The sequence below is a fragment of the Ailuropoda melanoleuca genome, chromosome 8 (assembly GCF_002007445.2).
Source record: "Ailuropoda melanoleuca isolate Jingjing chromosome 8, ASM200744v2, whole genome shotgun sequence".
Lineage (NCBI taxonomy): Eukaryota > Metazoa > Chordata > Mammalia > Carnivora > Ursidae > Ailuropoda > Ailuropoda melanoleuca.
In genome coordinates this window covers 53,320,062-53,336,637 of record NC_048225.1, presented here as the reverse complement: position 1 = coordinate 53,336,637, position 16,576 = coordinate 53,320,062, and the positions used below count along the sequence as shown (strand labels likewise).

At 44.8% G+C, this 16,576-nt stretch overlaps 1 protein-coding gene across 1 annotated transcript in view; it reads right to left on the bottom strand.

Moving 5' to 3' along the window:
* MAP6 (microtubule associated protein 6) overlaps positions 1 to 16,576 on the bottom strand; it is a 70,276-nt gene that overhangs the window by 52,490 nt on the left and 1,210 nt on the right. The window contains 2 exon segments of the mRNA XM_034666318.1: positions 15,875 to 16,527; positions 16,529 to 16,576. The exon segment at positions 16,529 to 16,576 is cut by the window's right edge and continues 43 nt beyond it. Of these exon segments, the coding sequence (XP_034522209.1) occupies positions 15,875 to 16,527; positions 16,529 to 16,576 (701 nt within the window).

Here is a 16,576-nt window from a genome sequence, read left to right as displayed (position 1 = left end):
TCAATTTGGGATCGTTGGCTTTCCACATAGAAGAACATGGAAATAGATTCCTACCCCACAATCATATCCATGAAAACGCGTTCCAGATATACTATAAACCTCAGTGCGAAAAATAAACCTTGAACCTATCAGAAGAAAATGTAAAAGACTGTGTCTATTGCTTTGGGAGTGAAGTCTTTCTGAAATTAGAAATAAAAGGCACAAACCACACAGGCAAGGACTGAACATGGCGAATACATTAAAATGAAGAATTTCCATGTGACAAAGACCCTGTGTAAATGGAGGAGAAAGCCAAGCCTCGGAAAAGAAGATTAGTCGTCAATATCAGTGTACGTCAATAAAAATGAGATCACACGTCATAGGACTCCAGGCGCGGGGTGAGAATGTGCAGTCCACAGAAGAGGAATTGCAGGTTTTGAGAAACACACAGAAAGCTTCTGAATTTCACTGAAAAGCAGGGAAATATGAATTAAACAATGACCATTTTCACACCATGAAATGGGGAAAATTTTAAATGCTGACATAAGAAAAAAGGATACCTTTTACACAATTCCTTGAAGTATAAATGAGTCCAGCCAGTAAAAGGAGCAATTTTCCAATATCTAGTAAAATGTGTATAACCTAAGATCCAACAATTTCACTTCTAACTCTTAAATATATTCACAGAGAGACACGGATAAGGATACTCACTGCAGCATCATTTTTGATAGTCAAAAATTAAGAAAACCTAATGTAAATAGAGTAAGATTAATAATAAGTGATATATTCAATGCTGGCAGGTTATACAGCCATTGAAAAGAAGGAATTATAAATAAGTGGGTGTTTATGCCGGCTTGGTTGTATTTTTTCAGGATATATGATGTTGGGTGAAAAAAATAAAGTCGCAGAATGATACACAGTGTTAGATGTCATCTAAGTAAACACAGGGACACCTGGCAGGCTCAGTTGGTGGAGCATGTGACTGGGGTCTTGGGTCATGAGTTCAAGCCCCACATTGGGTGTAGAGATTATTAAAAAAATAAATACATAAAAACCCTTTTTAAAAAGTCATCAAATACTATATAAAAAAATAAACACACACATAGAGTAATGCCTTTTGTAGTTTATGGATAAAGAGATATGCACCCCAAAGTCATGAGCGGTAGCCTCCTGGGGGCAGCGGGAAGAGCAGGATGGGTCTGGATCGGGTGGGCAGAGAGAACTTTACTATGAAAGAAAAAAATGTTTTGACACACAAAAAAAACCTGTAAGTATAATAAAATGTTAATTTTTAAAATTCTGGGTAGTGAGAATATGGGTGCTACACTATTCATTGTAGTGTATTTTTTAAAGTCCTAAGGAAAAAAAAAGAAAAGAGAAAATGCTTTGAAGATTTCTCAGACAAGATAGCGTCTGATACTTAGGAGGGAATGAGAGCAGTACCAACTGGATGAAACCAAATCCTTGGCCACGAGCTAACCCTTCAATGTCATCAGAGTTTCCCGTCACAGTCGTGCTCTCTCCTCTGCCCTGTGCTCTCTACAGCAAGCCTCAGGACAGGGCACTTTGGCATCGTGCACTTGGGTGTTTAAGAGGATCTTGGAATGTGGTTCCTTAGCCGGGAAGGCCTCCAGAGGGGACTGGGCCAACTCATTAGTGACAGGCCAGGAAATGAAGCCAGAAAGAGGGGCTTGAGCCAGTCGCACAGGAGGCCCGGCAGGCATCAAGGCTCACCTTCACCCCCCAGGGCTCAGCTCAAACACCACCTCCTCAGATGACCGCTGCAGCTCCTGGTCCAGGTGAGGCCTGTCGCCTCCCATTAAATGCTCTCCTAGCACTTTCGACTTTCCCTGCCTAAAATCCAGCACAACTGTATTTAATAATCAGCGGCTGGAATGCCTGCTTAACACCGTATCTGTCATTCTACCGCTCACTCCGTGGTGAACCGCATCTATCTGGTTCAGAGCTCTAATCCGAATTAGTTCGCAGCCTGTCCCCTGAGTGACCAATCTGTCTAACTGGTGTGCAGTCAGATTCCATGTTTACTTCTGAGTATTAATATTTAAAATGTCGACTGCAAGGACCTAATGATTTATAACACGTGTACACATCCATGCGACCTATGACAGGTATACTATTGCCCCACTTTCTTGAGGAGGAAATTCAGGCTCAGAGACTTGAGATAACTTCACCAGAGCCGAGCTAAGTGTCTTATTCCTAGGAAGTACTCAACAAATATGAATTGAATTGAATTGAATTGATTTATTAACAGAGTCATGCTCTTTCTCCAAATTCCTCCATCTAGATAGAGATTAAGGTAGATTTAGGAAGTATCACCTTCCGAGAAATGGAGATTGGGCTGGGACGAGTATGATGTGCTAAAAGGCTCCCCAGAGAATGGTGTGAAAAGGTTAGACTCTCAGCAGCTGGAATCACAGAGACTTTCTCCAGTTCACAGCCCGCCCTTGGAGTCGTGCCGGAGCAGAGCATCTTTCAGTTGTCACCACAATCCTCCCATGGTAGGGGTCTCTTCTGTGCTTTTCCTAGGTGCTTAATCCGAAGCAAGGGAATTTGTCCCCATGCACATTTTAATAGCACTTATTCCTTATCTATTTTTTTTCCCAAGAGTCTTGTTCCAGCTCCCAGGAGAACCCCACATGAAATGGTCATAGCAGCCAGAGACTGATATGATTTCACAATGGTGACTCCTGTACCTTGTATCCTTGGTTGCTAAGAGAGACGGGTTGGTTACCCATTATATATGAAGACAAAGAGACTCTCACATATATCAGTGCCCTGTTGCTTCTCAGTTGTAAGGAAACAAGAGAGTGACTATGTCACTTGGGAGGAATAAATGATGTACTTAATAAGGAACAGTCAAATCAAGTATTCTCAGGCACTCTGGTCAGAACGCTATTTGACACTTAAACACAGAGTCTGAAACTTGATAGCACGGTGCTCTGTCCTCAATAATACAGATCAGAGGGAGCGTGGCTGGCTCAGTCAGCTAAGCGGCCAACATTGATTTTAACTCAGGTCATGATCTCAGGGTCCTGGGATCGAGACCTGGGTCACGTTGGGCACGTTGGGCTCCACGCTCAGTGGGGAGTCTGCTTGAGGATTCTCTCCCTTCCCATCCATTCCTCCATCCCTCACATGCGCTCTCTCTCTTTCTCAAATAAATAAATAAATCTTAAAAAAAATGATAATACAGATCAGGGATTGGTAAACTGTAGTCCATGAGCCAAAACCGGCCCTCTACCTGGTTCTATTCAGCCATAAGCTAAGAAAGGTTTTTGTAGATAAATATTTGTAAGCAATATGATGAATGGGACCACTAATTTTGAACCTCATTTCAGCAAATGTTATTCCCCTAAAAAAAATCCATTCTTTCTCATTAGTAGCCCTATATTACAAAATATTGTATTCAATTATTATTATTATATTTTGAATTTCAACACTAAAACTTTTGGGAAATTTGTTCTTTCTTGGTATATAACATATAAGGGCTGGCCGAGCCTAAAATATATATTATCTATCCCTTTACAGAAAGTTTGCCGGTCACTGCTCTAGAACTTTCCCTACCCATCTCCTGCTATGTCACTCCTCACACTTGGAACACTTGTCATGTCTGAATATCTGTGATTCCCCAAAAGCATGTCCAGCTCTCCATGCTCCAGCTGTCCCTTCTGCCTGGAATGTGCCACCTCCCTGCCTGCCTGATTATTTTGCCTACTGAAATCAGACTGATCCTTCAAGATCCAGCTCAGATGCTACCCTCCCTTCTGAAGTCTTCTCTGATCCTTCAAGTCAGATTCAAAAATAGACACAGAAAATCTTTTATTTGAGCATTTCATGGTTCTCTTCCCAGAAATTCAGAATGTGTGCACACAGAAGGGCAAAATTATCTCTTTATATTAGCTGAGTGGTACTCAAACCCACTTAGGATGATGATAATGAGAATAGCTGCCTTTCGTTGAGTGCTTACTATGCGCTGGGTACTATGCTAAGTAGTGTACATACATCACTCTTCATTTGTTCAATTAATATCTATTAAGCATCTTCAAAAACCACACACTGAGCTTGGTGCTGGGAATACAATGGTAAATCAGACAGGTGAGAAGGGCACTTGGGTGGCTCAGTTGGTTAAGTGTCTGCCTTCAGCTCAGGTCATGATCCCAGGGTCCTGGGATCGAGCCCCATGTTGAGCCCTACGTCAAGCCCCCTGTTCGGCTCCCAGCTCAGCAGGGAGTCTGCTTCTTCCTCTCCCTTGGCCCCCCTCCCTGCTCGTGTGCTCGCATGTTCTCTCTCTCTCTCAAATAAATAAATAAATACATACATCATAAATAAAATCTTAAAAAAAAAAGATGGGCAAGAGAGTCATAAGTCACAAACTTAATGGAATATTTAGTCTTTCAAAACTTTTCAAGGTAGATATTATTGATTCTATCTTACCACTGAGGAAACAAAATCAGAAAAGAGAGGTTAAGTAACTTGCCCAAAGTCATACATTAACAAATGAGCAGAATTTGAACACGAGTCCCAAGATAAAGCTAGACATCTGAGAGGAGCTGAAATTACTAGTAAGTATTGTACTCTTAAGTGGCCTCCTTTGTTCTTCGCTCACTGTTAAAGACCTGCTGGAAGGAATTTATAGCTCCTAACCTCTTGCCTTCCCGATGGAACTAACTCCACGCTTTTGACACGCTGCACAGGTACACCTCCTTCAGGAGGTGGTCCCTGCTTCAGATGAAGGCAGACCCCCCCTTTCCTCTATATCCCCTCAATATCTTGTCCATATTTCTACTATTGCACATATTACTAATACTCTAATTTTCTTAATATGTTTCTCTCGCTAGGGCTCTTTTTAGGACAGGTAATATGTGCAATTCATTTCTGTATCCCCAAGTCCCAAGCATAGTGCCTGATGCAAGATGTGACAGATGTTTGCTGAGTGAATAACTGAAATACTTTCATTGGTAACCGACTCTATTCCATTCTCCCAATGATAACAATAAACGTGGCCAGCACTTAAGTGCAATGAGTGTGCGCTGGGGGAAAGTGTTATCTCCCCCCATCTTCATCATGACTCTGAAGTCATTACTGGGCAATTATCTTCATTTTACTGATGAGAAAACTAAAGACTTTCTAAGGTCACCTAGATTTTTAAGTTACAGAGAAATGATTTGAACCCAGTTTTAATGGTCAGCAAATCTTTCACAGGACTCCAGGACACCTCCCAGCACTCATTCCACCATCCCATCCACGAATCTTCCAACAAAACTAACCAGCCCATGTTGTGGCCCTAGAGATCTCTGGCCCCTGATTTTAACCCTCAGCAGGCCCTGCCTGGTGCTTTAGACGCTTGCATCCACGTTACCTGCCTTACAAGATGGCAAGCTCCTGTGAGCGGGGATCATGTGCTCTGCACCTGAAATCCTCATAGCCCATAGCCCCAGCCTTTGCATGCTCTGAAGATGCTGCGTTGAACTCGGAATAAAAATAATATTAAGCCCACTGCATTATTATGATGATATTATGATCAAATAAATCCAACCTAATTCCCTGCTTTTACAGTATAAGCCTTTTTCACAATGGACTGAAAGCTCTGAAGGATAGGAGGGATTTAGAAGGAAGATGCAAGGAGGGCAGGAGGGAAAACTGTGAGCAAAATCCAGCCATAGTTACATGTAGGGCTTGTCAAGGCCCAGCTCAGACTGCGATTTGGCTCGATCACCTGCGGGGGCCCCCATGATTGTAATGTACAACCAGAACTGAGAAGCCCCAGGAAAAAGCATCAGGTGAGTGTGGGGAGCAGTGGGCAAAAATGCTGGAAACACCAGGTAGTCCGATCCTGGAAAGCCTTGACAGCAGCCCGAGGCGCTGGGCCTTGCTCTGGAGGGGAAGGGAATCCGCGGAGAGCTCAGGATAAGGAATAGTGAGACGGGCAACCCTCTCCCTCTGCAGAAACAAGTTGATGGAGGAGGATGGCATGGGCTTAGGAGAGTGGGAGCCAAAAAGACAGCACGAAGGGCAAGGCGCATGCAGCAGCCCCCTAGGAAGGGCATCACACCGGGGCACGTGGCAGGTGTCCGCTTGAGTGACGCAGGTAAGACACAGTAGTAGGCCGGGAAGAGGAGAAACAGGCTCCTGGGCCCCCTCAGCCGTTGACTGGTTGTGTGATATCAGCCGCCAGACCTCCCTGACCCTCCTGTTCATCTTTCAAGACAGATATGTCCACTTTGAAAGGTCATTATGAGTCTAAATAAAAAGATATGTTAAAGCAATTGGCACAGAGGAAACACTCAGGAAGTGAGGTTGAAACTCAACAAATGTCTCTGTTCCAACATTCTGCTCCTTTGCATTCTGCCCTTGCCTATCTTTTGCCTGTCGTGATGGTCTAAGAGAGAACGGTTGTTAGGGGCTAAGAAGATTGTAAAAGTGCACTTCAGGATATGCCACGACATGGGCCAACTTGTTGAAGTCACTGCACGAAATCGACAGTGGCCGCCGGGAACAGCACAGTGGAGGAGGCGGTGTTTCAAGGAGGCACTTACAGTGCACTTTGTGGCTTGGGGCCTGGGCCCAATTTTCCCACCAAAAGAGGTTACACCGGGCATGGTCCTACAGAAGCCTCTTCATTCAGTTTGGAAACACGTACACGTTGGCCATGGACTACGCTAGGACACTGAGGACAGGGAACAGTACTATGATGTTTTATATACACACTCCTGCAGGGAACAGAGAGGCCGGCGGCAGGGGAGGTGGGCAGTGGGGACAAAGGTGGGGCCTGTGCTCTCACTCCACATAGACACCAAGGGCCTGTCCTCACCTGGCTCCTCTTCTGCCTGTCCCTGCTGTATCAGTGCTGGTTGGGCCCCGGTCCCAACATCCTCTTCTTCTCATCCTCTTTATTCCCCACCCAACCTGATGCCTGTGCATAGGACCCTCACTGCCAGCTCCATGTCCCGGTCTTTTCTGTTCTGCCTTTTCTCTTGAGCGTCAAACCTAGATCTCCATTCACTTGGTTTGTAATTTGTTTTTTAATTTTTGGTTGCGGTATGACATACACAGAATAAAGTCCATAAACCTTACTTGTTGGCATGTCTAGATCCACATAACCAGCACTCAGACGAAGATAAGAACAATTCCAGTATCTCAGAAGGTTCTCTTGTGCTCCTTCTCAATTACCCACCCCACCCCAGAGACCACCACTATTCTGATTTCCACCACCATCAATTCCTTTGGCCTGTTTTTGAAATCCATATAAATAATAAGTGTATTTGCATCTATTCCTTTCATCCATCATCCTGGCTCTGGGATAGATCCTTATTATAGAGTATTGCAGTAATTTTACTTTTCAAACAATGGTGGTTCTCACCAGGGGCAAATTTTCCTCCTGCAGGGGTCTTTTGGCAATGTCTGGAAACATTTTTTTTTAAGATTGTATTTATTTATTTGACAGAGAGAGAGAGAGACAGTGAGAGAGGGAATACAAGCAGGGGGAGTGGGAGAGGAAGAAGCAGGCTCCCAGCGGAGGAGCCTGATGCGGGGCTGGATCCCAGGACTCCGGGATCACGCCCTGAACCGAAGGCAGACACTTAATGACTGAGCTACCCAGGCGCCCCTCTGGAAACATTTTTGATGATCACAACTTAGCAAGGGCAAGGGTGCAGTGGGGGATGCTACGGCATGGAGCGGATAGAGGCCAGGGATGCCGCAATGCACAGGACAGTTCCTCACAACAAAGACTTATCCGGCCCAAAATGTCAGTAGAGCCAAGACTGAGAAACTCTGTGTATTAGTTTTCTATTGCTGCTGAAATGAGTTACCACAAACTGAATGGCTTAAAACAATGCAAATGTATTGTCTTCTAGTTCTAAGTTAAAAAGTCTGTAAGGGGTCTCGCTGGCCAAAGTCAAGGTGTCAGCAGAAGGAAGGTTTTCCTTCTGAAGGCTCCAGGAGAGAAGCCCTTTCCTTGCCTTCTCCAGTTTCTTCGCAGCTGCCTGCATTCCTTGGCTCATGTCCCCTCTTCCGTCTTTGAAGCCAGCAACGTCTCGCCAAGTCTTTATCACACTGTACCGTGGTGACATTGACTCTTTCACTTATAAAAATCTCTGGGATTACAGTGGGCCCATAATCCAGGATACTCACCCCACCTCAAGATGCTTAACTTAATGACATCTGTGAAGTCCCTTGTGTGCTGTAACATAGCACATTCCCATGTTCCAGGAATTAGGATGTGGACATCCTAGGGTGGGGGGTTGGGGGGGAGCTTTATTCTCCCTACCATATCCTGCCACATGATATCCCATTATATGAATATACCACAATTTATCCCATTGTTGATGGACATTCGGGTTGTTTTTTTCTTTTTAGCTATCATTAATAAAGCTGCTATATACATTCTTGTACAATTCTTTTGTCCTTGTTTCTGTTGGGTATATATTCAAGGGGACTGTTGCTGGGTCTTAGAGTAAAACATATGTTTAACTTGGGTAGATAATACTGAAAAGTTTTATAAAAGTGATTGTACCAATTTATACCCTTACCAGCAGGGCGGATTTTCTATTTTCATTTTCTACGGAACATCTCTTCAAAACTGTGTTATCTAGCTCAGTGGATGATTGTTTCCCCAGACATCCAAAGCATAAAATCTGGGAAACGTCCCAGACTCTTCTCTTTGCCTCTGGACCTGCTTTCAGTTAGCCACACCATACTGTATTCTATCCAGTCAATGCTCGGTGACATTCCTTGCTGGAGGTCTTCATCATCTCTCACCCAGGCTACAACTTCTTCCCGAACTCCATGCCCCCAGCCTAATCTCCTCCAATCCATCCTTCCCCCCCGCTCAAAGTCACCTTTTCCAAAACCCAAAACCTAACCCTGCTTCTTCTCTTTCTTATAGGACAAAGGAGCTGGCCCAGCCTACCCACCTGGTCTACCTTTACCATTCTATCGTCATCCCGGGAGACCGCTAAATGCTGCCTGCACAGAACTGCTTACAATTTCTCTTCACGTACATTTACTCAGACTGATCCCTTCCCCACAATGTCCACTCCTCTTTGAAGATCCGGCCTGCCAGTCCCCTCTCTCCTGACCCCTTTTGCTAACAGCCTTCAAATCAAGTAGACTCAACCTCCCTCTCCTCTGTGCCCCACCATAGCCGGCATAGACGTTTTATTAGAGTACTTTTCAGCACACTTGTCTCTGCCTAATACACATAAGCCTTTCAAGAGCGAGGACTGCTTTGTCATCCTAAGAATGAGCCCCGATGCAGAGCAGACACTAATCAATGTTTGCTGGATTGAAACTGAGTTGAGACAATACATGTTAATATGACATGGAGGACATGGCATGTATTGAGAAATAGCATTAGACAAAGTCTATGTGTTCAGAGTGTAAAAAGCTAAAGGCAGACAAGGGGCCCTGTAGGTCCTAAGCTCTAACAGGGAAGTAATAGTACCATTTCTGCAGGGCTACTATAAAGACTGTAAGAGAAAATGCATCTAAGATTTCTAGCAGCCTGCCAGGCACATAGTAGGCACCCAATTAGCTACTGTTATTATTTCAAATGGTGAAAACTAGCATTTTTAGTGAACATCTTAGTGGACGTTTACTGGAGTATTTTAGTTTTGTGTTTGGGAAATTGAGCGATTCTTAGTGATTATAGATCTAGAACTATCACTGGCTTGAGTTTTCTTTTAAAGTTCATATATGCAGTAGGTGCCCTTTTTTTTTCCCCTAAGAGAGCAACCAAGAATTGCCTATATCTTATCTCCTTTCCTCTTTATGGGTTAGTCTCAGTCAACATTATATCTGAGAGTTAACTGCACAAGGTCAACCCATGATCTAGCAAAATGTTTTGCACACAGTAACTCCTCAGTAAAAAATTCCAAAGAGGCATAAAGCATTGCTGAGTTAGATATTGTATGTGGTTACTGTGATATGTCTCTGTTCTGATTTCCCCCTCTGATCACTCCTTCTTTGTCTTTTTCATGGCTATTCCTTCTGCTGTCAGTACCCCCCAAATACTTATATCCCTCAGTGCTCCATACTCCGATGGTTAATTTTCTCTACTTCCTCTTTGGGTATGATATAAATATATATACAAACATTTCAAATAAAAACAGCGAACCAAATTCAACATCATAAAATACATTTTTATACAAGTAAGATTTATCTCAGGAATGCAAAGATGGTTCAATACCAGAATACTCTAGTAATGGATTCAAAAAGAAAGACCACGTGATCATCTCAGCTGATGCAGAAAAAGCACTCAACAAAATTCAATACCCATCCACATTTTTAGAAAGCCTTAGAAAATTAGGATAAAGAGATAAGTTTTTTAACCTGATATGAAGCTTTCTCACAGAAACACAGAGCAAACCTCAGGCTTAATGATAAAACTTAAGAAGCCTTTCCACATCCCAAGACAAAGATACCTATTAGCACCTACTATCAAAACTACACCTTATGTCCTCACCAATGCAGTGGTACACGTACACAAAAAGGACATATAAATATTGGAAAGGAAGACAATAAATTGGTATTTGCTAAAAACATACATTATCTCCGCAGACAGTCCAAGGGAGACTGCAGACAAAACTAATTAGAGAGTGTGATAAGGTTGCTCAATACAAGATCAACATACAAAAATTAATACATATGAACAAAAAAAATTAGAAAATGTAATAAAATATACTCTTCACAATAGGAAAAATAATTGGAAATATCTTAGACAAAAAGAAAAGATGACAGTGTGGCATCAACTTAGAATAAAGGAATAGAACAGAGATCCCAAAAATATATCCAAGCATATATGACCCTTACATAATAGAGGAGATCATGGAGATACTAGTGAGGAAAAGTTGCACTTTGGGGATAAATGAGCTTTCATAAGACAAAAAAGAAAATTGGATCCCTACCCCACTTCATACATAAAGTTAAGATCCAGTTAGATTACTAAAGATTTAAATATTAAACAATAAAACTTAAAGATGTGCGTGTATGTGTGTGTGTGTGTATGAGAGAGAGAGAGACTCCTGTGCAGGAAATTACAAAATGTAAGCGAAGGACATAAAAGACTTAAATAATGGCAACCAACACTGTTTTTGCAGACAGGAAAACTCAATACCTTAGGGACAGCCAATTTCTCCAAGCAGTACTTTCCCAAGTAAAGCTTGACCTTCACCTGCATCGAAATTACCTAGACGTGTTAAAATGTAGTTTCTTAGGCTCTACTTTAAATCTACTGAATCCTCATGCCTGAGGATGGGGCCTGGGAATCTGCATTTTAAAAAACTTGCCAGATGATTCTTAGGTGTACTAAATTTTGAGAACCCTTGCCTTAGGGAGGTAGGACATAACCTGAATTGCACATGAGAATCGCCTGGGACTGTTTTTGAAATATTCAGATGCTCAGGCCACATCCCAGACCAATTAGATCAGAATTTCTGGGCAAGGCGCCTATGCGTCAGCATTTTTAAAGCTCTCCAGTGATTCCAATGTGCAGTCAAGGCTGAGGATCATTGCCCTGGGTGAAGGTTTGCTGCCCGTCCTCATCTGAACATTTACTTCTAGGGCTAATCTAGTAGAGAATGGACTTTACCTTGATTAAGGCAGGCATAACTTCCTTACATAAAGGTTATAACTTATTCCTCTGGCATCCCCAGCATCCTATCTGATACATGGTCATTTTCTGAAATAAATCCAGCTAAATAAAACGGAACGAAATGAACCAATGTGTAGGTGAGTAAAATTTTCACCAAACTAAAAATTCTACTGGATTCTGCAAACCTATATGGCACCTGGGCACAATGTTACACTGCGAGAGATACAGAGACGAACAAAATACAGCCCTTCTGTTCCAGTGTTTGTGATCTGGTGGAGAAGGCAGCTATAGACAAAAGTATCTTATAATCAGGCAGACAACGGGAGTGTACAGGATATAAAAAGGGAATACAAGAAAAATTCGTTCTGAATGGCAGAACCTGGAAGGTATCCTTAAATATTCAGTATCTGAGATTGGCCTTGAAGTATCGCTGAGACTTGCCCAGGTAGAAATTAGGCAAGTGGGCAGTTGCTCTAGAGGCATGGGGTGGTTCTGCCAGCAGAAGCCACGTCAGACGGGCCTCTCTCTAACCTTCCTGGAAGACTGTAGGACAGATACGAAGGGCTCCTTTTCTTTCCGGTTTCCTTGTTACTGCTCTCATTTGTCAAATAGTTTGCCTCTGGTTTATTAATTCTACCTCCTGGTGCCTCAGCTGATTTCTTTCAGGAGAAGTTTCTCATTAGCATTTCTATGGGGGGCACCTGCCACCCCATCTATCCCTATTAACTGATGGCTGGGGCAATGGGACTGACTGAGAGGGGAATTTTAATCCCCTCCTCATGACTCATCGCTTTTCTAATTGAGAATGCTAGGTCTAAAGTCACAAGTGGCTGCCCAGCAAAACCCATTCTTAATGTTAAAAGTGGTAACAGAGATATGCTTCTCAATTTTATAACATCCTCTATGTAAAATGAGTGTACTAAAAATGAATCAACTTCATGATCGTGAATAATGAAAGATATCTGAGATAGCACTTAATGCAAAAATGCCAGGCTAGTGTGGATATGTCATGAATTAGATGAACTGTCAAATTGGAAAGGTTTCTCAAAATCATCGCTTCAAAGGACATTTGATATGATGTACTGACTATATATTGTAGGAGAAAAACTAACGAGTATGTAAATGTCTCTGCATGCTGAATGTATATTTTACATTATACGCCAATATGTCAAGCTGATGGATTGTGCGTCCTTTCTCTATTTAAGCCAACCGCTTGCATCGATGTCATGTGACAGATGTCACTTGGAAAGCCCATGAGATGAACCAGTCATCATGGTGTAAGCCACCATGATTTATGTAGAGTGGCAGAAGAAAAGGGTTTGTAAATCAAATTTTCTTTGAAATGGAACCCAACCTGGCTTCTAATAAGGCAAAGTAAGACTCATCTATACCAGCCATGGGGCACACTTAGATTCAGGAGATATTCGGAACCATAGCAAAGAAAAGAATGTGAGACAATAGGGAAGGAAAATCAATCAATGTTCCAGATAAGTCTACAATTTCCAGGCATTTTTTTCTTTATGGGATATTTGATTAATTGATTATCTTATTTCTTCATGTTTACTTTCACCCAAAGTGCATTTCCCTATTATTGGTTATTTTTCTTCTGAAACAAAAAAAACAATGTTAAATTTCACACCAACTTTGTCATGCACTTAAATTGTCCATTAAAGAAATTGATGTCTCTTAGCAACACTCATTCTCTTAATGCTTCCAAACCCTTCTGATTATACAGCAAAATGGAACTGCTGGCCCCAAGGCCACATGCATAATTAAATTTTACAGAAGACCCAAATGAGAAAAAAAAAATTCTTTTGAGGTGCTCAGAGATTTTTTTTTTTTTTGACAGGTTGGTGGAGTTCTGATAGCCACTAAAAATAATCATTCTCACCAGCTGCAACAGCAGAGCCTTCCCCCACTCAATCCCATCACTCGCAGTATGAGTATAATTCTAACTGTAAAGGCTGACATGCTTACTGTACAGTTCAGGTGGTGTTTTGGGGGAAGGGGCCATATGCAACAAAGGTGCAAGCCAATAAATTTGGAGTGAGTTGTATCTGAAGAGATCCCCTGACTGTCTAGCCAATTTTTCATGGACAAAGGAAGTCCTACTGACTTGGAAACATAAACCGAGTAGGATCACCAAAGGAGATTTGAGAATTTGGGATCTCTCTTGATTGGTATCGTCTCTCTGGAGGTGAGGAGGGGTAGTTTCCTGCCTGGTGGGTGTTAAGGTTCCACCTGCCAGGGTAATAGAATGGGAGTAGGAAGATGCAGAGGCCAGATCAGAAATCTGTGGTGTTGGGCCAATCTTAGGGTTCTCTGGGAATGAAGTAGGGCCTGCCTTATAAACAAGAAAGCCATGGCAGAATCACAAAACCACATCTTGGCTTTGTTTTTTATGCCCCTTGCTTATTTGCTTCCTTCTTTTCTTTTTGGTCCTCCCTTGGGAGTAGCATAAAGATATCGTGAAAATTCCACTCCCGATGGCTCTGAACCAAGGAAAAGGATCTTGCCCGACCCAAAGCCATAAAAAAAAGTCGTGCATTCCTAGGGGACCACTGTGGTCTTGATAACAATAAATGAAGAGAGAAATACCAAGTGGGCGGTAGAATTCGGGTAGATGGAGTAGGAGCCAAATGTTAGCTGCCCCTTCTCATTGAGAAATGCCTTCCAGAGTTTAAACCTGGGAGAAAGATGAATTTTATCTTAAAAAGAGAGGATATCTACCTCTGCTATGCTTCCCTCAGCGTATGAGGGAGTGGTTGTTACGTTCACTGGAGAAAGACATCAGTCTGATATGAGGCTACATACAGGGTCTTGGCAAAAGACACTTACTCTGCAGTCCTCCCAACCACAGTCTCCTGCAGTTAGCAGGCAACTGGCTGTGGCATTGACGAAGGACCCCATAAGCCACATTTCGAACCTCTCTAGCTGGATTATTCATCTTGCACATCTGCTTCCCCGGAGACCCTAAAGCCCAATGTTACATGTTCAGAGTCAAAAGAGATCTCTTAGCTGCTTGATCTGGGTTGAAACATAAGGGGAGGATGGAGAGCTAAGTATTGAGAAATACATACTGGTATTTCACAAAGGGTGAGAAAGCAAGTTGGAAGGGCTGAGGCTGCAGCACAGGGAGAATTCTAGAAGGATGGAGAGAGGGAGAGGGAAGGGAAGAGGGAGGGAGGGAGAGAGAGAAAATGGATATGCGCTTTCTGGAAGGCATTCATTTATGGGGAATTTAGATGTGCTAAAGAGGGGGGTCTTGGTGGTAAAAGAATGAGCAACACAACTGGAGAACATAAAGGGAGAGGAGAAAGGACATGCATCACTAGGGGAGAAGGCTGGAGGTATCTAGGAAGTGGAAATCAGTATAATGAGATATCATGCACCAGACTGTAATGGCACTAAGACCCTCCCATCACCTACTATGTGCCAGGCATAATTCTCCTCCTTGGCCATCTCATGTAATCCTCACAATGTCTGGTGCAGTGCCTGGCATATAGTAGGTGCCCACAAATATGTTCAATATTAATATTTAATAAACGGAAAGCAATTCTAAAAGAACAATTTATTGTCAATCGCATCTCACACGTAAGAACCTGAGGCCCAGAAAGGTTAAGAAATGTGCTCAGTGTGTCACAGCTACTAAAAGGAGGAAGGAATCTGACTCCAAAGCCTGTTGGTGCAAGGAGGAAGGTGATCTGTTAAGAGCCCTGCAGGGAATCAAGAAAAGGGTGTGGTGCTTGGATGTCTCCCAGGGACTGAGAGATGGAGGGAAGAATGAAAGGCCAAGTGAACTGGGCTTGGGAGGAGGGGATTGGCCACTGAGAAAGCATTCTTCTTCTAGGAGGACGCGGCCCTACGGGGAAGCACCATGGCGGGGAGGCAACGGCTGAACCAGCGAGGGGCGGCATCCAGGCCGATACTGCTGGCGAAGTGGGTGGGGCGGAATGGCACAGCCTGTGAACAAACTGCAAACGGTCTCTGTTGAGCAGGCAGGGATCCGAGGTGGGGCGGGGATGGGGGAAAAGCGGCCAAAATGGTAAAGGGAAGCACCTGGGCAGGCCGGAATGGATAGTGCACACAGCCTTCACGGAAGAAAGAGCAGAAAGAAGTCCGCCCTGGCAGGGTGTCTGGGATGCGGCTGGGGAGAGGGTGTGGTCTGGGAGGGGAGGGGCCGCGTGTGAGGCCCGCGGTGCGGGCAATGAGTCCCCCGCAGCCTCAGCAAAAAGGTAAGGGAGTCCCGCCCCGTCGCCTGAGCGGCGGCCCGCGTCTCACCTGTAGGAGCTGCCCGCCGCGCTCGCCACCTCCTCGCGGATTTGCCTGTTGAGGGCGTCCGCCGCTGCACGCCCCTTGCCCGCCTCGGGGCCCGCGGCCTGGATCGGGGCCTGGGCTGCCGGCAGAGGCATCTGCTCCGGCGCCTGCCCCTCGGCGCGACGCAGCATCCAGGCGGGCCCGGGCTTCCTGCGTGTGTCGCGCTCGTCCCCACCGGAGGGCTTTCCGGCTGCGGGGCCACCCGCTCCGCCAGGGGTCGCCTCCTGCTCCGGGGCCTCCGCGGCGGCCTGCGCGGGCCAGCGCTCCTGGCTCTGCGGCCGGCGCTTGGACGCCCCGAGAATCGGCACCGAAGCCTGGGAGGACGCGGGGATCTGCATGGGTTTGGGGATCCACGGGTGGTCCCCGCGGCGCGGCAGCGGCCAGGCGCGGAAGTCCTTCTGGTACTGGGTCTCGCGCTCGAAGGGCGCGTCGGAAGGCTGGTACTCGCTGCGCGGCCGGCAGCTCGGCTCGGGCCGCTGCACCTTCCAGGCGCGGTAGTCCTGACGCATCACCGAGTCCGCGGGACCTGCGCCGGAGGTGGAGCCGGAGCCCGGGCCGGGGCCGGGCCCGCTCCGGCCGGGGGCAGCCGCCGCCTCGCGCTCGCCGCTAGGCCCCGGGAGCCGGCCCCGTTGCCCGGGCAACTGCATCCAACTCGCCCTGGGCCGG